Source organism: Aphelocoma coerulescens, chromosome 2 (genome assembly GCF_041296385.1).
Source record: "Aphelocoma coerulescens isolate FSJ_1873_10779 chromosome 2, UR_Acoe_1.0, whole genome shotgun sequence".
NCBI classification, from domain to species: Eukaryota; Metazoa; Chordata; class Aves; order Passeriformes; family Corvidae; genus Aphelocoma; species Aphelocoma coerulescens.
The window spans coordinates 19,744,946-19,763,512 of record NC_091015.1 but is presented as its reverse complement, the minus strand read 5'-3'; the positions used below and the strand labels follow the sequence as shown (position 1 = coordinate 19,763,512).

The 18,567-nt window shown below is 35.7% G+C and overlaps 1 protein-coding gene across 1 annotated transcript in view; it reads left to right on the top strand.

The window, feature by feature from the left end:
* MALRD1 (MAM and LDL receptor class A domain containing 1) overlaps window positions 1–18,567 on the top strand; it is a 242,766-nt gene that overhangs the window by 149,981 nt on the left and 74,218 nt on the right. The window contains exons 29-31 of the mRNA XM_069004716.1: window positions 10,795–10,923; window positions 15,599–15,754; window positions 18,174–18,331. Of these exons, the coding sequence (XP_068860817.1) occupies window positions 10,795–10,923; window positions 15,599–15,754; window positions 18,174–18,331 (443 nt within the window). The remainder of the gene's footprint in view (window positions 1–10,794; window positions 10,924–15,598; window positions 15,755–18,173; window positions 18,332–18,567) is intronic.

The following is an 18,567-nucleotide window of genomic DNA, read 5'->3' as shown; positions in this document are numbered from 1 at the left end:
ATATACCAGGCACAAAACTGGGAGATTGAAAATAATTAAAACTTGAAAACAGGTTTAAAATAAACAGAATAGATTTGAAATGAGAATGCCGTAAATTGCACGGGGAATATTTAGCTGCTTCTCAGCAGACAGCATTTAGTGGTGAAAACCAGTGTAAGAGCAATTCTGGAGCTTTCAAATATTTTGGGATAGCCTCCTCCTCACAGACTGTCCTTTTGGAAGCCGCTGAATGGTATTCCTGGAATATGGTTTACAGTCAGCACAACAAAATAATTGCCTCTTTGCAGAAATTATGCACTCAAGTTGAGTCAGCAAAAAGGAAGAGACAGGCAGCCCATGTGATATTTTTGATATGTGAATATTAGATCTGCTTTCCCCAGTACGGTAATATTCAATGGCTATATCACTGCTTAATATACCTAAATACTTTTTTTATTTTACATGTATTTTCCTTCAGCTTGCTTCCATACAGTGTTATATAAGCTGTACACATCATACCAGTATCTGCACTGAGGTGGATTCTTTGATCTTCACTTACATAGCTGTGATTTACATAACTCCTTTTATATGAGGATTTTCAACTGATCACAGAGAATCTTTTCACTATTTCCTTTTAAAAATTAATTTGTCGACAGCTTCTATATCAGTAGAATCCTACAAATTACTCTATTTAGTATGATCTGGGCTTCTGGGGCCCTTTCCTCCAAGGCTCATTTTCCTCAGGTCTCACTAATTTCTGTGGAAGTGAAGGACAAGAAACAACTGTGGGTTTGTTGGAAATATGAGCTCTAGGAAATATTGTCAAAGATGGAGAAAAACAAAGATATAAAAGAGTCTTATCAGTTGGTTTTGAGAGGGTAAGCTATGTTCTGATAACAAAAATAAGTTAAATTCCAAATCTGATACATTTTATTTTACAGGTTAAAATAAAAAATCTGAAAAACAGTGAAGTCACATCACAGCTGGTAAAAATTGTTCTTCATATTAAATTAACTGATGTATTGTTATTTTTTTCACCTTCTTGTACAATAATTCTTTATACAACTTTACTGAAACTATGTAACCTGAATGGAGTTTACTGTCATCTTTTCTTGTGCTTTTTAATAATTGACTTTGACCATGCATGAGGTAATTTGCAGGCTGAAAAAAAATGTCTCCATTTTCACCTTAATAAGAAGGTAAAATACCTATGATGGTCATACAGAATAAACCCTAATGATAATTTTTTTTTTGACACGACATTTAACTTCATGATAATGTAGTCTGCTATCATTAAAGAGCACTTCAAACATTATTGATTTGCTTTCCCAGCTCGTGGCTCACTGTTGTATAAGAATGAATCAAGAGCACAACTTGTCAGACATGCTCTTGCCAGAAGTCTGAATTTTGTGCATCTGTAATTTTAAAGAAAAGGAATTTTGTACTCCCAGATACACAACAGCAAGCATGGACATGAACATGATTCAGCCACATCATATATACTGGCATCCCAGGGCACCACCTCAAAAACTAATAAGGAAAGATAAAATGAAAATAAGAGAACCATAACTCTGAATTAATTTGACAGAAGTTTCTAGAATATTTTGTTATTTAGTTGATTTATATAATTTTTCATAGCCTGGGAATTCAGTGCCATAGAAGTCCTGGAATAAGAAAGAACCATTACAGCTCCAGTGATTTTTGCCAGTTGATTGGGATCAGACTCCACAAGCTTTTCTTCCTTAAGATAAATAGGATAGTGGAATTACAATTATATTTAGTTTTTAAAAGAAAGAAAAGTAAAAATTCTACAATCTATTAGTAGGAAATTTCTTCACCAAGTTGAGCAGAACAGAAATTTTCCTTAAAATATAAAAAAGCTTGATTTCCTTGCGGTAAACTTTTTCTTTCCCTTTCTCCTCATATATTTGTATTCCTCCTCACCTACTGTTTATGGCAAAGACCATAGGTGAAGGTACTGAAATCCTTTGAACAACTTTGCTTCCACGCTCTCATAAACAAGAAGCTTTGAAAGTCTCAACAGAAAAATCCTTTCTCATTAGAATTCCATCCTAGCTTTGCAGATCAGAGAGACAATAACTAAAACATCCCAGTGTTTGTGTACGTAGGCCAGCTTTTTTTTATTTGTAAAACAAGCCAGTGTTTCCTTTGAATCCTCAGCTACGTATCACACAAAGCTTTACGTTTAATGGAGAATTTAGTCCCTTCTTCTCAAACACTTGAGAGAAGTTCAAACTCTTATAATAGAAGTATTCAGTACAAATCTGGCCCTGAATTGAGAGGGAAGGGAATTCAGACAGAGAAAGCTGTCACACCTAAATTAGTTACTAAAGATATTCACTGCCATTCAGACAGAATGTATGTCGAGTTTTTTAATTTTCTTTTCTTCCCCCCTTCAAATATTTTAATGATTCACAATGTCTTTCCCTTGTTTTTGTAAATAGGTGAGTGTCAGGGTATTCTGACATGGAGCACTGGGATCACATGACCTGTCTAAAACAGCTCAGTAAATGTGCTGAAATGAATAGAAAAATTCTTAATTGTTAGTCTAATATTTGGATTTTGCCTTTAGAAGGAAATTATTCTTCGATTTCATCATGAGCTGTCAATTGAAAATTTTCTGCTACATATTGAATCTCCTTCATTACAGGGAAAAAAAGCTCATTTTGAGAAGTCTAGAAATTTTGGTAGCTTTAACTTAATTTGGCTTAGTGTAACATACATTAACATGAATGTACTTTATAATTTGAGGGAAAATTTTACTGAACTCAGATACACTCAGCAGAGGGTACAGATGTGCACAATTTGGTTCTAGACAAGAAATAATCTCCCTTTTGGCAATGTGAAGATCAGCCACAGCTGCCTTTCAGAGGACATCCCCAATGCCCTTGTAGGAAGGACTCAGTGGGGAAGGCAACATGCTCAGGACAGATGAGGAGGAAATACAGACTCCCTCATCCCAGCTTGCCAGAGCTCCGAGTTACACTGGGTGAAGATGTGAATTCCTGCACAAGTCAGAATGCTTGAACATCATTGAATATTTAGACTTTCTAGAAATGTTTGAAAAATATAAATTAATTTTTACAAAAGGGGCAAATATGATACAGTCTGCATTCAGGGAATGAATTGCATTTGACAACCTTCTTAAAAAAAAATTTAAAAATGGAATAAAGGGAAATACAGCACCAGCTTGAAAACCACAGAATTGTGTAGGTTTTACTGCACTGTTCAGAAGTCATTGACATACCTGTAAACTAGGATTGCTGTTTCTGCTTATGTAAAAAAATGTATGATCTTAACCAAAAGATTTGTTCCCCATCTTTTTGCAACTCTCAGAGATGTATTAGTAATATGCACGAGAGCATTTGTCACAGATTTTGAATATGAGAAACAAGAAATAACTTTTACCTCATTTTTCATGAAGAGATCTCAGTGGCATTTTAAGTTTCTGTTTATCTCATGGGAAACTGTTGAAGAAGAGTTGCTGACTCCAAAGATAATTTGATTTGCTAGCATATGGCTGTAAACTGGTGTTTTCAGCATAAAATTAAAATCTCATCATTTTGACATTTACTTCACATTTTGCTTACTCCTCATATCCAATGGTAGATTTCTTGACTCCACCTATTTCAAATGAGCCACAGGAGAAGGCTTTTTATGGCTAGTAAAATGTACAGGGTAGAGGTGAATGGACCTTATCTCTTTTTTCTAACCTTACAATCTTTGTCCATAAAGATGGTACTAGAATAATGACCACTGTCCCAGCCCAAGTTCATTTTCATATGCAATTACTCTAGAAGGTAGGCACCCTTCCAGTACAGCCAAACTGCATATAACCCATCATACACCTTGGTGAAAGGTGACATCCAAGATGAATTTCACATCTAACAGCAATTCTGCGGAGATGGGGAGAGCACTCAGCTGAGGAAGTGTCTCCTTGTTGCAGATAATTGCAGATTGCACTGTGTAATCCATTCCCTTGATCTGTCACAACAACCTCTGTGGACCACATAAGGACAAAATAAAAATAAAATATTCATATGAGATGCTTTTAAGATATCTGTGATAACTGAAGAGTGCTGTGATTGAGTGGCTTTGATTGATTCTGCATAACAGTGGAAGCAACAGTTTGACAGTCATTTTGTAGTGTAAATATCATTGAAAAGCTCCAAGAATAATCTATTCATCCGAACTTTCTGAGGTACAATCTTAAGTCTACACTGGATTTAGCATAGAGGAGAGACAAGGAGGGGGAAAAGGACCAAGAAGTAGAGATCACGTGTCAAATTGTTTCAGGAAATAATTTTATCTGGTTGAACATGTTCCTAATTACTGGGAAATAGAATTTTCTGCAAAAGCATGTCATAATTTTTTACCTTGTGTCCTCTTCTCCCTTTCTTTTACCACTTGCAGATTCCAAAGAGATAAAGTCTAAAACAAGCAGACCCTCGTTCATTGCTCAGCCCTCAGTGCTTCTCCCTCATGTCTCCTTTGGTATTAAGCAAACTATGGTAGATCCCTATATAAGAGTGCTATGAGTACGAGATCCTTATCCTGCTGATATCTCTAAGCCAAAGCTGGTCTTTCAGTCTTTATCAAATATAAAAGCTTCTATTCTGGTCTCCTGTGGATTTATATACTCCATGATATCAGCACTGGAAGTTAAAGAGAATTTTCTTATCTTTTGTATTGCTTGAGCCAGAGCCAATTCTACATTTCCAGAACTATGAATAATTTTTTTATTCTTCCAGGTTATCTGGGGGCCTTAGGCACAGTACTGCTTGCTTTGAACAGCTTTGGGAAGTGCTTTGGCAGAATTTTGTATCTACAGGTCAGAGTCTCTCCTGAGAGTCAATATAATTTGCTAGATCTAGTGTTTATGTTGGAGTCAAAACATATCTTTGAATTAAATCTGGCCTTTTGAGTGGTCTATTCCATGAGGAGAATTCTCTGTGGTTTTAGAATTATAAAAGAACCCTATTTGAAATTATATCTAGCTTGCTTGAGTAGAAACTTTTCATCTAGTTTTCTTTGCAATAGATTTCCAAGGTCATCCATGGAGAGAATCATTATTGATGGGTTTGCTAATACAATTCTAATGTTCAATAAAAAGTCATGCAGAAAAGAGTACTGAACAATTTAGGTAAGCAAGGAAAAGCTTGATGAAAGTTGTGTTTCATTATTTCTGAATCTCAGAGTACAGTTGAGTAATGAAACCTTCCAAGAGTGTGTATTTCACAAATTCCAATTTAAACAAAGGGTAAAACTTGCAAATTAAATTTCCTTTAGTTGAATCATATTTTCAACAAGATATTTTAATTATTTTTTTTAATCTTTGATTGTTTCTATATCTCAAGTATTGTGAAAGAGGGGAGAGAAGTGGTATAAGTACTTCCACTAAGCAAAACAATTTAAACAACAAAAAATAGAAAGAGGTGAATTTTCAACTTTAATCTGAAAACATTTCTACTCAGGAAGGATTGTAATTTCTAAAAAGACAAATAGTGGGAAAAAAGTCTAATTTCCTTTGAATATGCATTTTGTGTTTCATTTCACACTGCTGACATGGTGGTGCTGTACGTGTATGGAGTGAGCACACGTGTTTCTCTTGGAGAGCAGAGATGAGTCTCTTGCTAAACAGCAGCTCAGTGCACTTGACCTTGAGGTACACCCTCAAGGTACACAGCTCAAGGTCTTATTCACTGCAGCCTTTAGGAACCCTAATCATTTTGCCACCCTATGCCTTTCAAAAGCACAAAGAGTTGGCCAAACACAACCTCTGACAACCTATGTCTTTAGTGTTGTAATACTACAGCATCTCTTCCTGCATGATCAGTCACTTCTTTAATAAGTATTTTAAACATTCACTCTGTGTCACCAAATATATGCTATTTAGTGCTATCTATGAAACTTAAATATTTTTGGCCTTATCCATTTTGTTTCAGACGATGCAGATCTATAGCTTAGGACTGATATTTGAGTTGTCTGGTTCTTTCTGTGATTTTAGATGTAATGGATATCACAGGAATATTTAATCTTACAGATCATTGGTACAAGTAAGCTCTTGTACTCAGAGAGTCAGAGAAATAGTCAGTGACCTCTTGCTGTCCTCTAGTAGCAAACTTAAAGGAAAGAAGACTGGTTTTGTGACTTCTTTCATAGTCAGTCCTTTCCTGGTAATTGAAAAAAAAAGTCTCGGTTAATAATGTTTTATTTATCAGCTCTCTCCAAATGAATCTTGTCATGTCTATAAATTCTATGTCTATTATATGGGTTAGTCTTCCATAGGTAATATATACTGGACATGGGTATAAAATAAATAAAGCTCTAGCTTGTGCTGTATCCACAACAGAGTCACAGTTTATTTGTGGTATGCATGATGAGCATCTGTGTCTTGCATGCTTTCTACATGTATACAAGCACACACAGGTATCCTTGTTAGGGAAGATGTTATCTTTGCTGGTATTCTGAGAATTGCATTGTCCAGAACAAAATATGTAGAAAGGAAAGCAAGTGTATGTAAATGAAAGTTCTGCAGAAACCATCCTTAATATGCTTATTTCGTACCATTTAGTGATCCAGAAGCCAAGCCAGTTCTATTGGCTTCTTAAAACTACTTAGAAGATTACATGGCTCTTTGCTGCATCACTACGAAGTTGTACTTAATTGAAAAGTGATATCCTGTATATGCTTTTTCCTTTTCAAGTACTGCCATTTCATTTGGTGAAGGGATTTGCATAACATGAAGTCATTAGTTACTACTTCATCTAAAATATGTCTTGTGCTAGTTTCTTGTGGTGTCCTGGCTTTTTGGAAAAGCTGCAGTACTGAGGGGAAACCAAGTAAATAGGCATAATAAAATGTTATAATTTTTCTGTACCACAAATATAGTTTGTTGGGTTGGGTTTTTTTAACTTAAAACAATTAAATCCACAAGTATTTAATGTAAGGGAAGAAATTGATTTATAAGGATATGTGCTGCTGCCAGATAACTTTGACCTATGAGAAAAGAAATGGTTTAATTGGTCTACTGATTCTTATTAATCTAGTTATTTCTATGCTGATCCGAAGGCTGGTTGTTATCATAAGCCATTGAATTCTTATCTGTGTTTGTGTTTTATATTCTGTATTCTTTTATTTTGGTTTGGGTTGAATTTTCTGCTGCCTATAATGATTTTTTTTTCCTGGGAAAGGAATGGATTGTTGTTTTTTGACCTGCAGCATATCTATATAGTATTCAGATCCCACAGATTTTTGGAATAAGTAACTGGAGGAGAAGAAAGACCAAAACATAATGTTTAAATGTCCTTTCTTTTTTTTGTTCAAAGCAGTTTCTAACATACTTTCCCATATGTTTGTCAGTATATTTTTTTCTGATTAAATTGATTTTTTTATATTATATTTGAAGAATGTTTTGTAAAAATGAAACTTCTAAGCAACTTCTAAGCTGCAACTTCTGTGTGAACTTGTCTTTGGGTTTGCTGACACTGACGTTGCGTTTTATGGTTAAACCACACTGTATTTCTTGTTTCGATTTATTTTTTAGCTGGTGTAGGAGTTTTGGCCAGAATGAGTGTACTATGGAAAGTTGATTTTTTATGCCATAATTCCAAATAGAGTTTAGAACATTTGGTTAAACTGTGCTAATTACAGTCTGATAATTTGAAGAGGGATTTTATTTCTCTCTGCCAAAGACTGTGGCAGAAACTCCATCATTATCATAAATTTAATCTGGTATCCCTAAAATTACATGTAAACAAGGTCTTACTCCAAAAGGATAAAATTCATAGATACATAAATAGTGTTTGGACTTCATGACATGCACACCTCTTGAGATAAAAGAATCACAGGTTTTATTCTAGGATAACCAAAGAGATTAATAATATTATTAAATGCTGGTTTATGGTATGTTTGAAGTATTATATAGTTGCTTGTTTTTTAAAAAAACCCTAATAACTGTAATTGATTCCTAAATATAAATGATAGAGTAACATAACATAACATAACATAATGATGCTCTGTGTAGGTAATCGTATGGAATATGATCAGTCACAAAGTCAGGGATTTTCAAAAGTCACTCTCCTGTATGGTGATAATGTACCCCTTTCATATGCAGTGAACTAAGATGTGAAAGTTACTGTATGCTAATGGCTCTGCGATTTCCTAATTTATGGCATTATTTAAGCCACTTAATGACTTAAAGAAGTTGTTTAATTTTCCTGTGCATCATTTCCAGTGCAAAGGAGGGAGTGAAGATAAGGGTTTTAGACTCTTCTCAAAAGTGCCTACTGACAGAAGGCAATGGGCACAAATTCAAAAATCAGGAAATTTCATGTGAACACAATAAAACACTTTACTGTGAGGGTCACCCAACACAAGAAATGGTTGTGCAGAGAGGTTGTTGAGTCTCCATTTATTGATATATCCAAAACCCAAGTGGACATGGTACTGCACAACCTGCTCTACTAGAGATGGCTGAAGCAGTGGCTTGGACTAGAGAGGTCTTGAGAGGGCCCTGCCAAGGTCAGCTATTAGGTGGCTTTCTGGAATTTAGGATAAGCCATATTAATGAATTCTTAGTGGTATCTTCAGCCAGGTTTTATCACATCATTTTGGAGAGGTGTGAAAACTGCCTTAACAAATGCCTACGTCAATTTTTTTCTCAGGAATCTGCTCCTCTGCTAAGGGCTTTCTGCCACATGGATTCTCTGTAAAAATTAGCTGCAGCGCTTCATGTATCTAATTCATGACAAGCTGTTCATGGTGTGGATTCCCTGACACTAATCAGATCAAACTGACAGTAAAAAATTAAAAATTAAAATAATGAGACAGATATCAACTTGGAAACGGACTTTTTTGTGTGTGTGTGAGTGCACAGGGACTTCTGTATTTCAAAGCTGAAAATTTAAGTCTTAAGGTCCTGCAAGTAACCAAGATTAGCACTGATTTTTTTCTCTTTTGTACTATCCATTTAAAATATTTGAATTACATTTTAATTCTGTATTTTCACTCTATTTAATATTAGTTTGATTACATGTTGAAACTAAACCAAAAGTTTAGTTCTCTTTTCCTATTCTGCGTCAATGAGAATGCAGTTCCTCAGTCTGTAAAATTCAGTAAGCACCACTGTTTGAAGAGATTAATATCCTGACAACAATAATAACTCCTCTGGCAATATGGGCCTGCACAAAGGTAAATATCATGGTGTTCTGATCAGCCTGTGTTTAACAATATGACACATTTTAGTCATGTTTGAAGGAAAAAATGAAACACATTACAATGAACACAGTAAAAATTAATTCTTCTAAATGCCTTTTTGCAGAACTTGAAGCTCTAGACTGAAAGGCAATCTAAGGTTACCAGAGTGCTTTTGAAGTGTTGCATTTGAGGCTATCAGAACTGCTTCAATTAGTGTTAGTTGAAATTATACACATAGTGCACTGAACTAAAAAATAACTTACGTAAGTTCCTTTATAGTCTTACAGTCCAGGGATGGCTGAATCTCAGCACTCTTAGGATTTGAACCTAATGTTTTATGTGCAAGTTACTAAGTTACTCTCATTTTATGAGATCATTTTCACTCACCTTCAGAGATGAACACAAATTGTTGTAAAAAAGATTTGTATATTAAATACCATAAGAGAAATTTCTGGGCGTGACACTGAACCGTGCCGTAAATCGAGTCCCTCCAGATGGGAGAGAATTTGCTGAAAGTCCTTGCAAGGAGTTTCAAAAATAAACCGAGACTTTTCCTTGAGTTTCAATGCTTCCAGATAGTTGTTTATTAAGTCTTATCAGAGGAACTGAGCCACTAGCATAACCCAGGTACAGCATAGAGTGCAGAATAGCAGGAGTGAGGCCTCTCTATCAAGATTTACAAAGTCTTTGAAAGATATTTTAACCAATAGTTACTAAAAACATACATTATTTTCACTTTCCTACCAATTATTCAGTAACATGGGCAGGTACTGCGGAATTTTCTATCCAGTCCTTCCAAACTACTTTTACTGCAGAACATGGAGTAGTAGAAGAAGGAGAAGAAGGTTTAGAGAACAACAATCCTCCATTTTGATATTTTTTACTCTTGTCTATTTACTACAAAGAGAAGCCCAAAACCTCTAAATTTTCCACCCTGTGACAATCTTACATAGTAGTCTATCACCTAATTCACACCACTGTATTTTCTAGTTCTTGTCTGACCGTTGGTAATTTTTTCCAAGGTTGGAGGCTAAAACAGTGTTGTTCAGGGGCGTGAGAACCCTTAAAAACAGGCAGAGAAATATTCTTGGCACTCTGGATCCCTACATGGGCGGTTCACACAATCAGAGCAACAATTTGTCTAAACTCTTAAAAAAAAAGTTAAATGTCTTAGAAAGGCTTTAAGAGTTTATGTATTATGCAAATACATATAACAGTGATTTTTCTCGGCTAAAATGTTATTTTCAGAACAATATATTCTAATTATGAGCAGAATAAATCCTTTTGCCTGTCTGCTTTTCAACAGCTCACAGAACCTGTTTTTTATGGAATGTCCACAACAAATATATGAGGCAAACTGTTATGTTGATGCTGAACTGAATTTTCTTCCAGCCAAAAAATTCTACCTTTGAAGCTTTGGGCAAGGCAAATAGAGTAGTCTAGAAACATATAATGCAACATTAAAAGAGTAAGACCAAATAACATCTGTTGGAAGCAGTAAAACCCTTACGCCATGATGTATAATGGCTAAACAAATTAAAAAGAGCACCCTTTGGTTTTATTACAATATTGATTTAAATGTCTTGTTGGTTTCAGTTGGAGAGAATCCCAGGGAATGCCCTGCCCTCACTGATTTTGTGTGTGGGAATGAGAATTGCATAGAGTCTCAGTTCATCTGCGACTATAAACCAGACTGTGAAGACCAATCAGATGAAGCTGACTGCAGTAAGTATCTCTTTGTGTATTAATGTAATCTTCAGTTAAAATTATAACTTTAAATTCTGTAGCATAGTTTAGGTGAGTTCACACAGATGATTCACTCAGAAGATGATCACAAGCAGGTTGCCTTCTCCCCAGCTCGGAATGTCTGACATCTTTATATCCTCAGAGGTACTTGCTGCAAAAAGTATTTAAGTGTGATTTAGTTGCAAAAATGTAGCTTGCTAAAACCAAAGGTTAAATACTGGGAATAAAAACCATATCAAGGCCAAAATAAGGTTAAGGATTAAAAACATACTTGAGGAATTAAATCAATGAGTTACTAATACAAATTAACTCTGAGAACAAATGTAAACTCATTTATTAATGTGAAAACGTGTTGAAAGGAAATATCAATGTTGAGTGGAAAAGCTAAGCAAGCAAACTTGTGTACAATAACATTTAGGCATGATTCTGCCATAGAAAGGTGAATATTTAAAAATAAGCTTGTCTTTCCTTTCAAATGAATTCTGTCTGTGATCTGAGTAGAGTGAATACAGTTTCATTGTTTGTTCTTGCTTCTACTGCAGAGCTGTGAAAATATTTTGTTGTCATTTCTCTATTACAGAACAGTTGGAAAAAATCAAGTCTGTTTATGTTTTCCTAAGTCCTAGTGAATATTGAGACAAAATTTGTCTGTAGGCATTCTTCACTGCGGCTGATTGAGATGGAAGAACACAGCTCCTTTTAAAATCTGGATCAAGTTAACAGGCTTTCCAATTCTAAAACTCAGAAGCAGTAAAACATTGTGCCCTTGTTCCTGCTCCATGTCTTTGTTTATTTACAGTTTCTGTCTGGACCGGACATTGGAGTTGGAAGATTACATAGTCCATATATACAGTTCAGTGATCAGTCTAATTGTTAGTCTTTGAGCCGAGGGTCAAATTCTTCCATGATGTAGGTATGCCCAAAAGTAAACTTGATAGAGAGAGTAAATGTATCACAACATCAATTCATCCTTCATCCTTTGTGGAAGTAAAAGTACTTCATTGAACTAAGCCAATATTTTTTGATCCCTTGAAAATCAAAGGCATTTTTTCTAGCATGGGCTTGCTAGAGGCTTGACTGAACAGGAGTACAAAACTAATGACCCTTTACTGGATGATGCACATTAAAATGCTTTAGCCAAACATCAGACTTACATACTTACTGAGAGAGATGCTAAGATATCACTATAGGAGATTTAACTTGGAGTTTCTCCCTTTCATAAAAGTAAATAACAGTTCTGAAGTACAAAAGCTGAAGGTAGTGTCAGTATTTCTGATTTCTGCCTCTTGTGGTGCTTTGTGTTGCAGTGAACTTTGTGAATCATATTCATGGAAATGGATTTACATTGGATGAGAAGTTAAAAATACTAGCTTTTTAAAAGTAGACTGCAAGATAGATTTTAAACAGCAATCTGTATTTCTTTTACAAAGTATTAATACTTTTTCAGGAATTTGGCAAAGTAAGTTCAGCAAAATACTCTATAAACTCACCTTTGTAACATTTTCCAGACCTAACAGGCACACAGTAAATTTGAATTACTGTCTAAAGTGAACTGTTCAGTAAAGACACTTAGAAAACGATGGAGGCACTTGATTTATTCTCTAAATATTGTTAGAGGATATAGTAGCTTCATTGGGGGAGGGTGTTGTTGTGTGTTTTCTGGAAGGACTCTTTTTTTAGTCAGATAACAGATGGGAACATTTCAGGCCATAAATGATCTTGAATCACAGTAAAGCAACTCAGTGTTTGCTATACTGAAGAAAAGCTTTTCCAAGGGGAGAAAAAAAATAATTGCTGATATTCACTTTTTAAAAAATAGACTGAGATATCTTTTTATTGTAGATGGAAAGGCTGTAGATACATAAAAATATTTTCTTCAGTCTTTAGTCTTACTGCTGCTACCAAAGTGTAATGCAGAGATACAGTAATCTGACATTCAGAATACTCAGATAAGCCTCAGGTATAATATTTCCCTGTCTGCTCTATTTTAGTCCCAACAATTGATGCCTTATATTTAAACACACTTTCTTCCTGAGCATATATCTTATAGATGGGAATAAACAACATTAAAGGGCACATAATGCCTTCTAGATATGGAAACCTGATTTTTTTAATGAAAAGGCAACAGGAGATGCTTAATCAGAAAAGAAAGCAGAGCAGGCACAGAGAAATCCCTTCATGGCCTAACCTGTCCCATCACAAGTGGTTATGGCCACATTTGTCTGAAGTTTTCTCCTTTGCACTGAGCTCAAGGTCTGAGCTTATTTCACATTCTACTACAGTTTTATGCAGTAACTTTTTTTCTTTAATGTAACTCCAAAGAAGTAAATGGACCATAATCTACTCAGGAGCAATTCCTGTATGCAGGATTTACAACAGAACCTGGATGAAATGAACTGCGTCCACATAGGCTGGTGGACTTTCTTTTTAATAAACTTGTGGAAATTACTTACTCTGTGTTTCATGCAGTCCAGTCAGGCAATCCTGGAAAATTTTCATTCTCTTTCAGTAAGCTGCTGGAAGTACCGAGGTGAAAAAACCACACATGAAAGCAGTTTCAATTTTCATGAATTGCAGCCAAGTATACACACAGATAGCAAACCTCAGTGTTGATGAATCAACTAGAGGAGTGCTTAAATTATTGAAATAAAAGCAATTTTTTCCAATAAATGGAGCAATCTTCTTCTGTTGGCTTCTAAATAGGGTATGCTTACCCATTAAAAAAACCACCCAGCAGGTGCAGATAGGTCACATGACTCTTAAGCCAGTAAGTACTGTTCATAAATATTTATTAATAATTGCCTTCTGAACGCACTGTTAATATATTAGGGTAAAAATCCTGGAGTCAGGTATTCTGTTATGACTAGTGTAAATCCTAAATGGATTTGGACTTTGATCTTGTCAGATATGTACAAGAAAATGTACTTGGTTTTTTCAATTAATGGGTTCCCTTTGGTCTACCTATGTGTGAGGGTGTTTATTGTTGGAGTTAGGTTTTATTTGGCTTATGTGATGTTTGTCATACAGTGCCATGCAGATGCTCACTGCATTTGACCAGCACTAGCAAAATCACAGGACTGAGGTGGAAAGGCACCTCTGGAGATCATCTAGTTGAACCTCCTGCTTCAAACTGCAATTCACTGCAACAGGTTGCACAGGGCTGTGCCACTCAGGGTTTGAATACCTTCAAAAATGGAGACTCCAAAACTTATCTGGGCAATTTATTTGAGTGTTTTACCAGCCTGACAGCTAAAAAAGGTTTTTTCCTTAACCTTAAAAATTGCTTCCTCTGTTTGTGTCCATTGCCTCTTGTCCTGACAGTGGGCACCGCTGAGAAAAGTCTGTCTTTTTCTTCTTTAAACCATTCCAGAAAGTATCTATATACACTGACAAAATCCCATTAAGCATTCTCACCTCCAGCCTGAACAGTCCCAGCTCCCTCAGGCTGTGCTCAGGGGAGACACTTCAGTCCTTGCAGTACAGTACATTACAGATACACATACATTGCAGAACAGTGCAAATTCTTCTCCTAGTATACAGGATTTTGATCCAGTGAATAACCTATATTGGATCAAAATTGTACATATTTTTAGATATTTGTCTTATACATTTAACTAAGGGGCACTTTTTTTTACAGAGAACAAAAGTCTGCATGGCTACAGTGTGTGTGCAGATCTTGGTCATAAGCAGGTTTATGATAATGCTAAGTTATTTTCATAAAGAATGGCCTATTTTTTTCTTTTAGCATCAAAGTAAAAAACAGGAAAAAACACAAACCAGATCACCAGGAGGTAATTAAATCTATTCTTTTTATCTATATCCTTTATACCCAGACAATGACACATAACTAGTTGTATTTTAATATTGCAGAATATTTCTAGATCGAGGAACATAGTCTAAATCCTCAAATCCATTCTGAACAGTCACAGTCAGACCTGTTTCTAAAAACATGGCTGATTGTGATGCTTAATAGTTTGGAACATATTTCCAAAGTCATCTCACAAGTGTTGTCCTAACTCTCACTCAGCAGTTGTGTAGCTGCCTCTGCTTTATAACTAAGGAAAAGATGTTTTGGAGTCAACAGAGGAGGTTGTGGTGCTATTTGATTCATCTGTACCAAACCATTTATATCATTTTGTTGATTAATTCCTTTCCAAAGTCATGTGAAGCATCAGAAGCAGAGTTAGAAATGGGCAGTTTAACTCAGGTCTCCTGAATTTAGTCAGTGAGTGTCTTAATCACTAAAACATATCTCTCATCATAAAGCTGCCATCAGACATAACGTTCATTCACAAGGCTAACACATGCTTATGAAAAATGCCACTGTGGAAGGGCAGTCCAGTTTTGCTAGCTAATTGTCTGGAAGCCATTCTTTCCATTCACCTTGGATAAGAACTAAATTTGGCAGTCATTGGTTTGTCCTAAAGAGTTACATGGGCATTTATCTGTAATAAAGTTTATACCTGTTCTTAAAGCAAAGAATTAGTTTTTCCTTTCCTTATTAACTATCACATATTATTTATGTCCATACATGGAATTCAGGGAATCACTGCGTTAGCCATACAGAACCCTTTCCACTACCATGTTTAGTGTGCATATTATAGCACCTTTACATAGAGCTGGGAGGATAATTTACTTTTTGCTGTATTTTCAGGTTACTACACAAATATTCCTGGAAGCTGTAACTTTGAAATACAGGATCAAGAGTGGACAACTGTATGTGGATTAATACAAGACACTACTGATGATTTTGACTGGAGTATTAGCAACAGTGCTGCACAAACAAGTCCTCATACTGACCACACACCAGGTATTGCCACGTGTACTACATCACTTCTGGAAAAGTAACATATTCACTGAATTTACAAAAAACCTACAAAAGTGTGGATCCGTACCAAGATAACAGCACATCTCAGTGGCCAGCTGATGCATGGGAATGGCTCAAAGCTGCACCAGGAGCAGTTCAGACTGGATATTAGGAAGCATTTCTTTACCAATAGGGAAGCCAAACACTGGAAGAGGCTTCCTAGAGGTGTTCAGTGCCCCCAGCCTTTCAGTGTTTAAGAGGCATTTGGACAATGCCCTTAACAACATTCTTTATCTTGGGCAACCCTAAATTGATAAGCCAGTTGGACTAGATGATCATTTTGGGTCTCTTCCAACTGAAATAATACTATTCTATTCTATTCTATTCTATTCTATTCTATTCTATTCTATTCTATTCTATTCTATTCTATTCTATTTATTCTATTCTAATAACAAATTTCAGCTACATAATATCAGCTTTTGACATTAAAAGATGAATTCTCTGAAATTGTAACTGGCTCTTCTCCTTGTCAATATTTTTAAATAATCTACTTTTTCTGGAGTGTGGTATGATCCTAATGAATTTTAGAAAAACACACAGTCATATGCAGGATGAGGAGCAAAGTGTATGGGTGTGAGTGAAATGCTTAAGACTCCTACCTTCATTTAACTTACCTCCCTGGCATTGGCTTGTCAGAAATCTTAATATAGAAGTTCTTCCCAAGATGTTTCTAACAAACTGCTACCAGAATGCCTACTGATTTTAAGGAGAATGAAATGTATTGCTAGGCAATTACAGTAATCTGTGTCATGTAGTAAGCATAATTATATACAGTATTACATAAATATTAAATAATATATTCTTTTATTATACAATATATATATGGGTAGGATGTTAATTTCTATCACAAATGTACCAATCTCTATTTGAGAAGTAGTTAGCTTTCTTTCCAGAAGACTTAATGGTTAGAAACACTATCTTAATTTCCATCTAATCAGCAAAGTATAATTAGTATTCAATCTAGAAGTATCACAATTTCTACTGTTTTTCTCTTGGGTTTGTGAGCAGCATCATCTCCAGGTTTTGATTCTTTTTTTTGTATTTTGTTTTCAAAATCAACAGAGGCACCTTATCATGGGTGGCTGTAGCTATTTCTTTCCAATTCATTTAGCCTCCCCTTTCTTTTATTCTGCACCTGCTGCAGGAACTGCTCACCTGATCATGAGGGAACTGCTTATTTACCACAATTCACAGTTTCTGCAGACATTCCTACTACTTTGTATTGCAGACTGTAAATCTGGAAGTGCATTCCTCTTGGAAAGGGACAGAACAGACAAGGTAGAGGTAGAAACTATTGCAGCTGTTCCAGGCAAGCTGTTTCTTGCAAATAAGTAGTTTGACTTGCTTTCTTGCTGTTACTTTGACGCAATGCAATAACAAAACAACTGCTAGCCCCTGGCTTTTTAAGGAGATTTTGCGTGCTTTTCTATTTCCGTTTCTGTCACTTAATTAGTTCTTTGTTTCTGTGAAATTACCCAGCAATTTTAAGAAAAAAAAAGTTAATAAAAAGTTAAGCAAAAGGAAAACAAAATTAGAGCAAATGTGTTTACAAAATTATCCAGATTTGTAATTTACTTTTAAATTACCCAGGCGAGATATATTCACATTAGCTACAGAGGAATCGCTTGCCCAAATTGCCAACAGCCTGTAATACTTAGAAATATCTATCAGTCCATCAGGTTTAGGTTGGATATTAGGGAAAGGTTTCTCACCCAGAGGGTGGTTGAGCACTGGAACAGCTCCCCAGGAAATGGTCAGAGCACCAAGCCTGATGGAGTTCAAGAAGCATTTGAACAATGCCCTCAGGCACATGGTGACTCTTAACGTGTCCTGTGCAGGGCCAGGAGATGGACTTTAATGATCCTTGTGGGTCCCTTCCAAGTCAGGTTATTCCGTGATTCTGTTTAGCACAAGGGACATCTAGGACAAGGAACATCTTTTTATACCAAAAGAGGAGAGACCTAGATTAGAAAATAGGAAATTAGAAAGAAATTCTTTACTCAGAAGGCAGTGAGACACTGGAAAAATTTGTGCAGAAGTTGTGGATGCCCCATCCCTGGACGTGTTCAAGGCCAGGCTGGGTGTGTTTTGAGGAGCCTGATGAACTTGGTGGCATCCCTGCCCATGGCATGAGGTTGGAACTAGATGATTTTTAAGGGCCCTTCCAACTCAAACTATTCTACAATTCAATGAAATACACAAAGCATTAGCAAGAAAGATCTCCATACAGCCAAGGTATGGTGTACATGTATGCAGTAAAAAGATAAAAAAAATATTAGTTTCTGTGTTTATAAACATGCTTATAAACTCAAGCATAAAATAGTATTGAAGATCTCTAAATGTTTTTTATCTTTTTATTAAGGTAAAGGACAGAGTTTTTTGTATGTAAACTCATCCGCCCAGAAGGAAGGAAACAGCGCAAGGATAACTACCTCCAAATTCTTCCCAGCTAGTCTTGGGGTCTGTAGAGTTCGTTTCTGGTTCTGGATGTTTGCTTCTAGGCAAACAGGAGTCTTAAAGGTAAAAATCCTTCTACTACAGTACGGCATAATAATACTTTCTTTAGTACTGTTTGCTTTTTTGTGTCTAGGATTACCAAAATCTCAGGAATTTAAGTTAACAATATTTCATCACAACTTCTCTGCAGTTATACCTATATATAAATCTTCTCCTGACAGATCAAGTGAAAATTCTGCTTTAGTTTTAGTTCCACTTGAAGTCCTTTTACTACATATGAAAGAATTAACATTGCACGT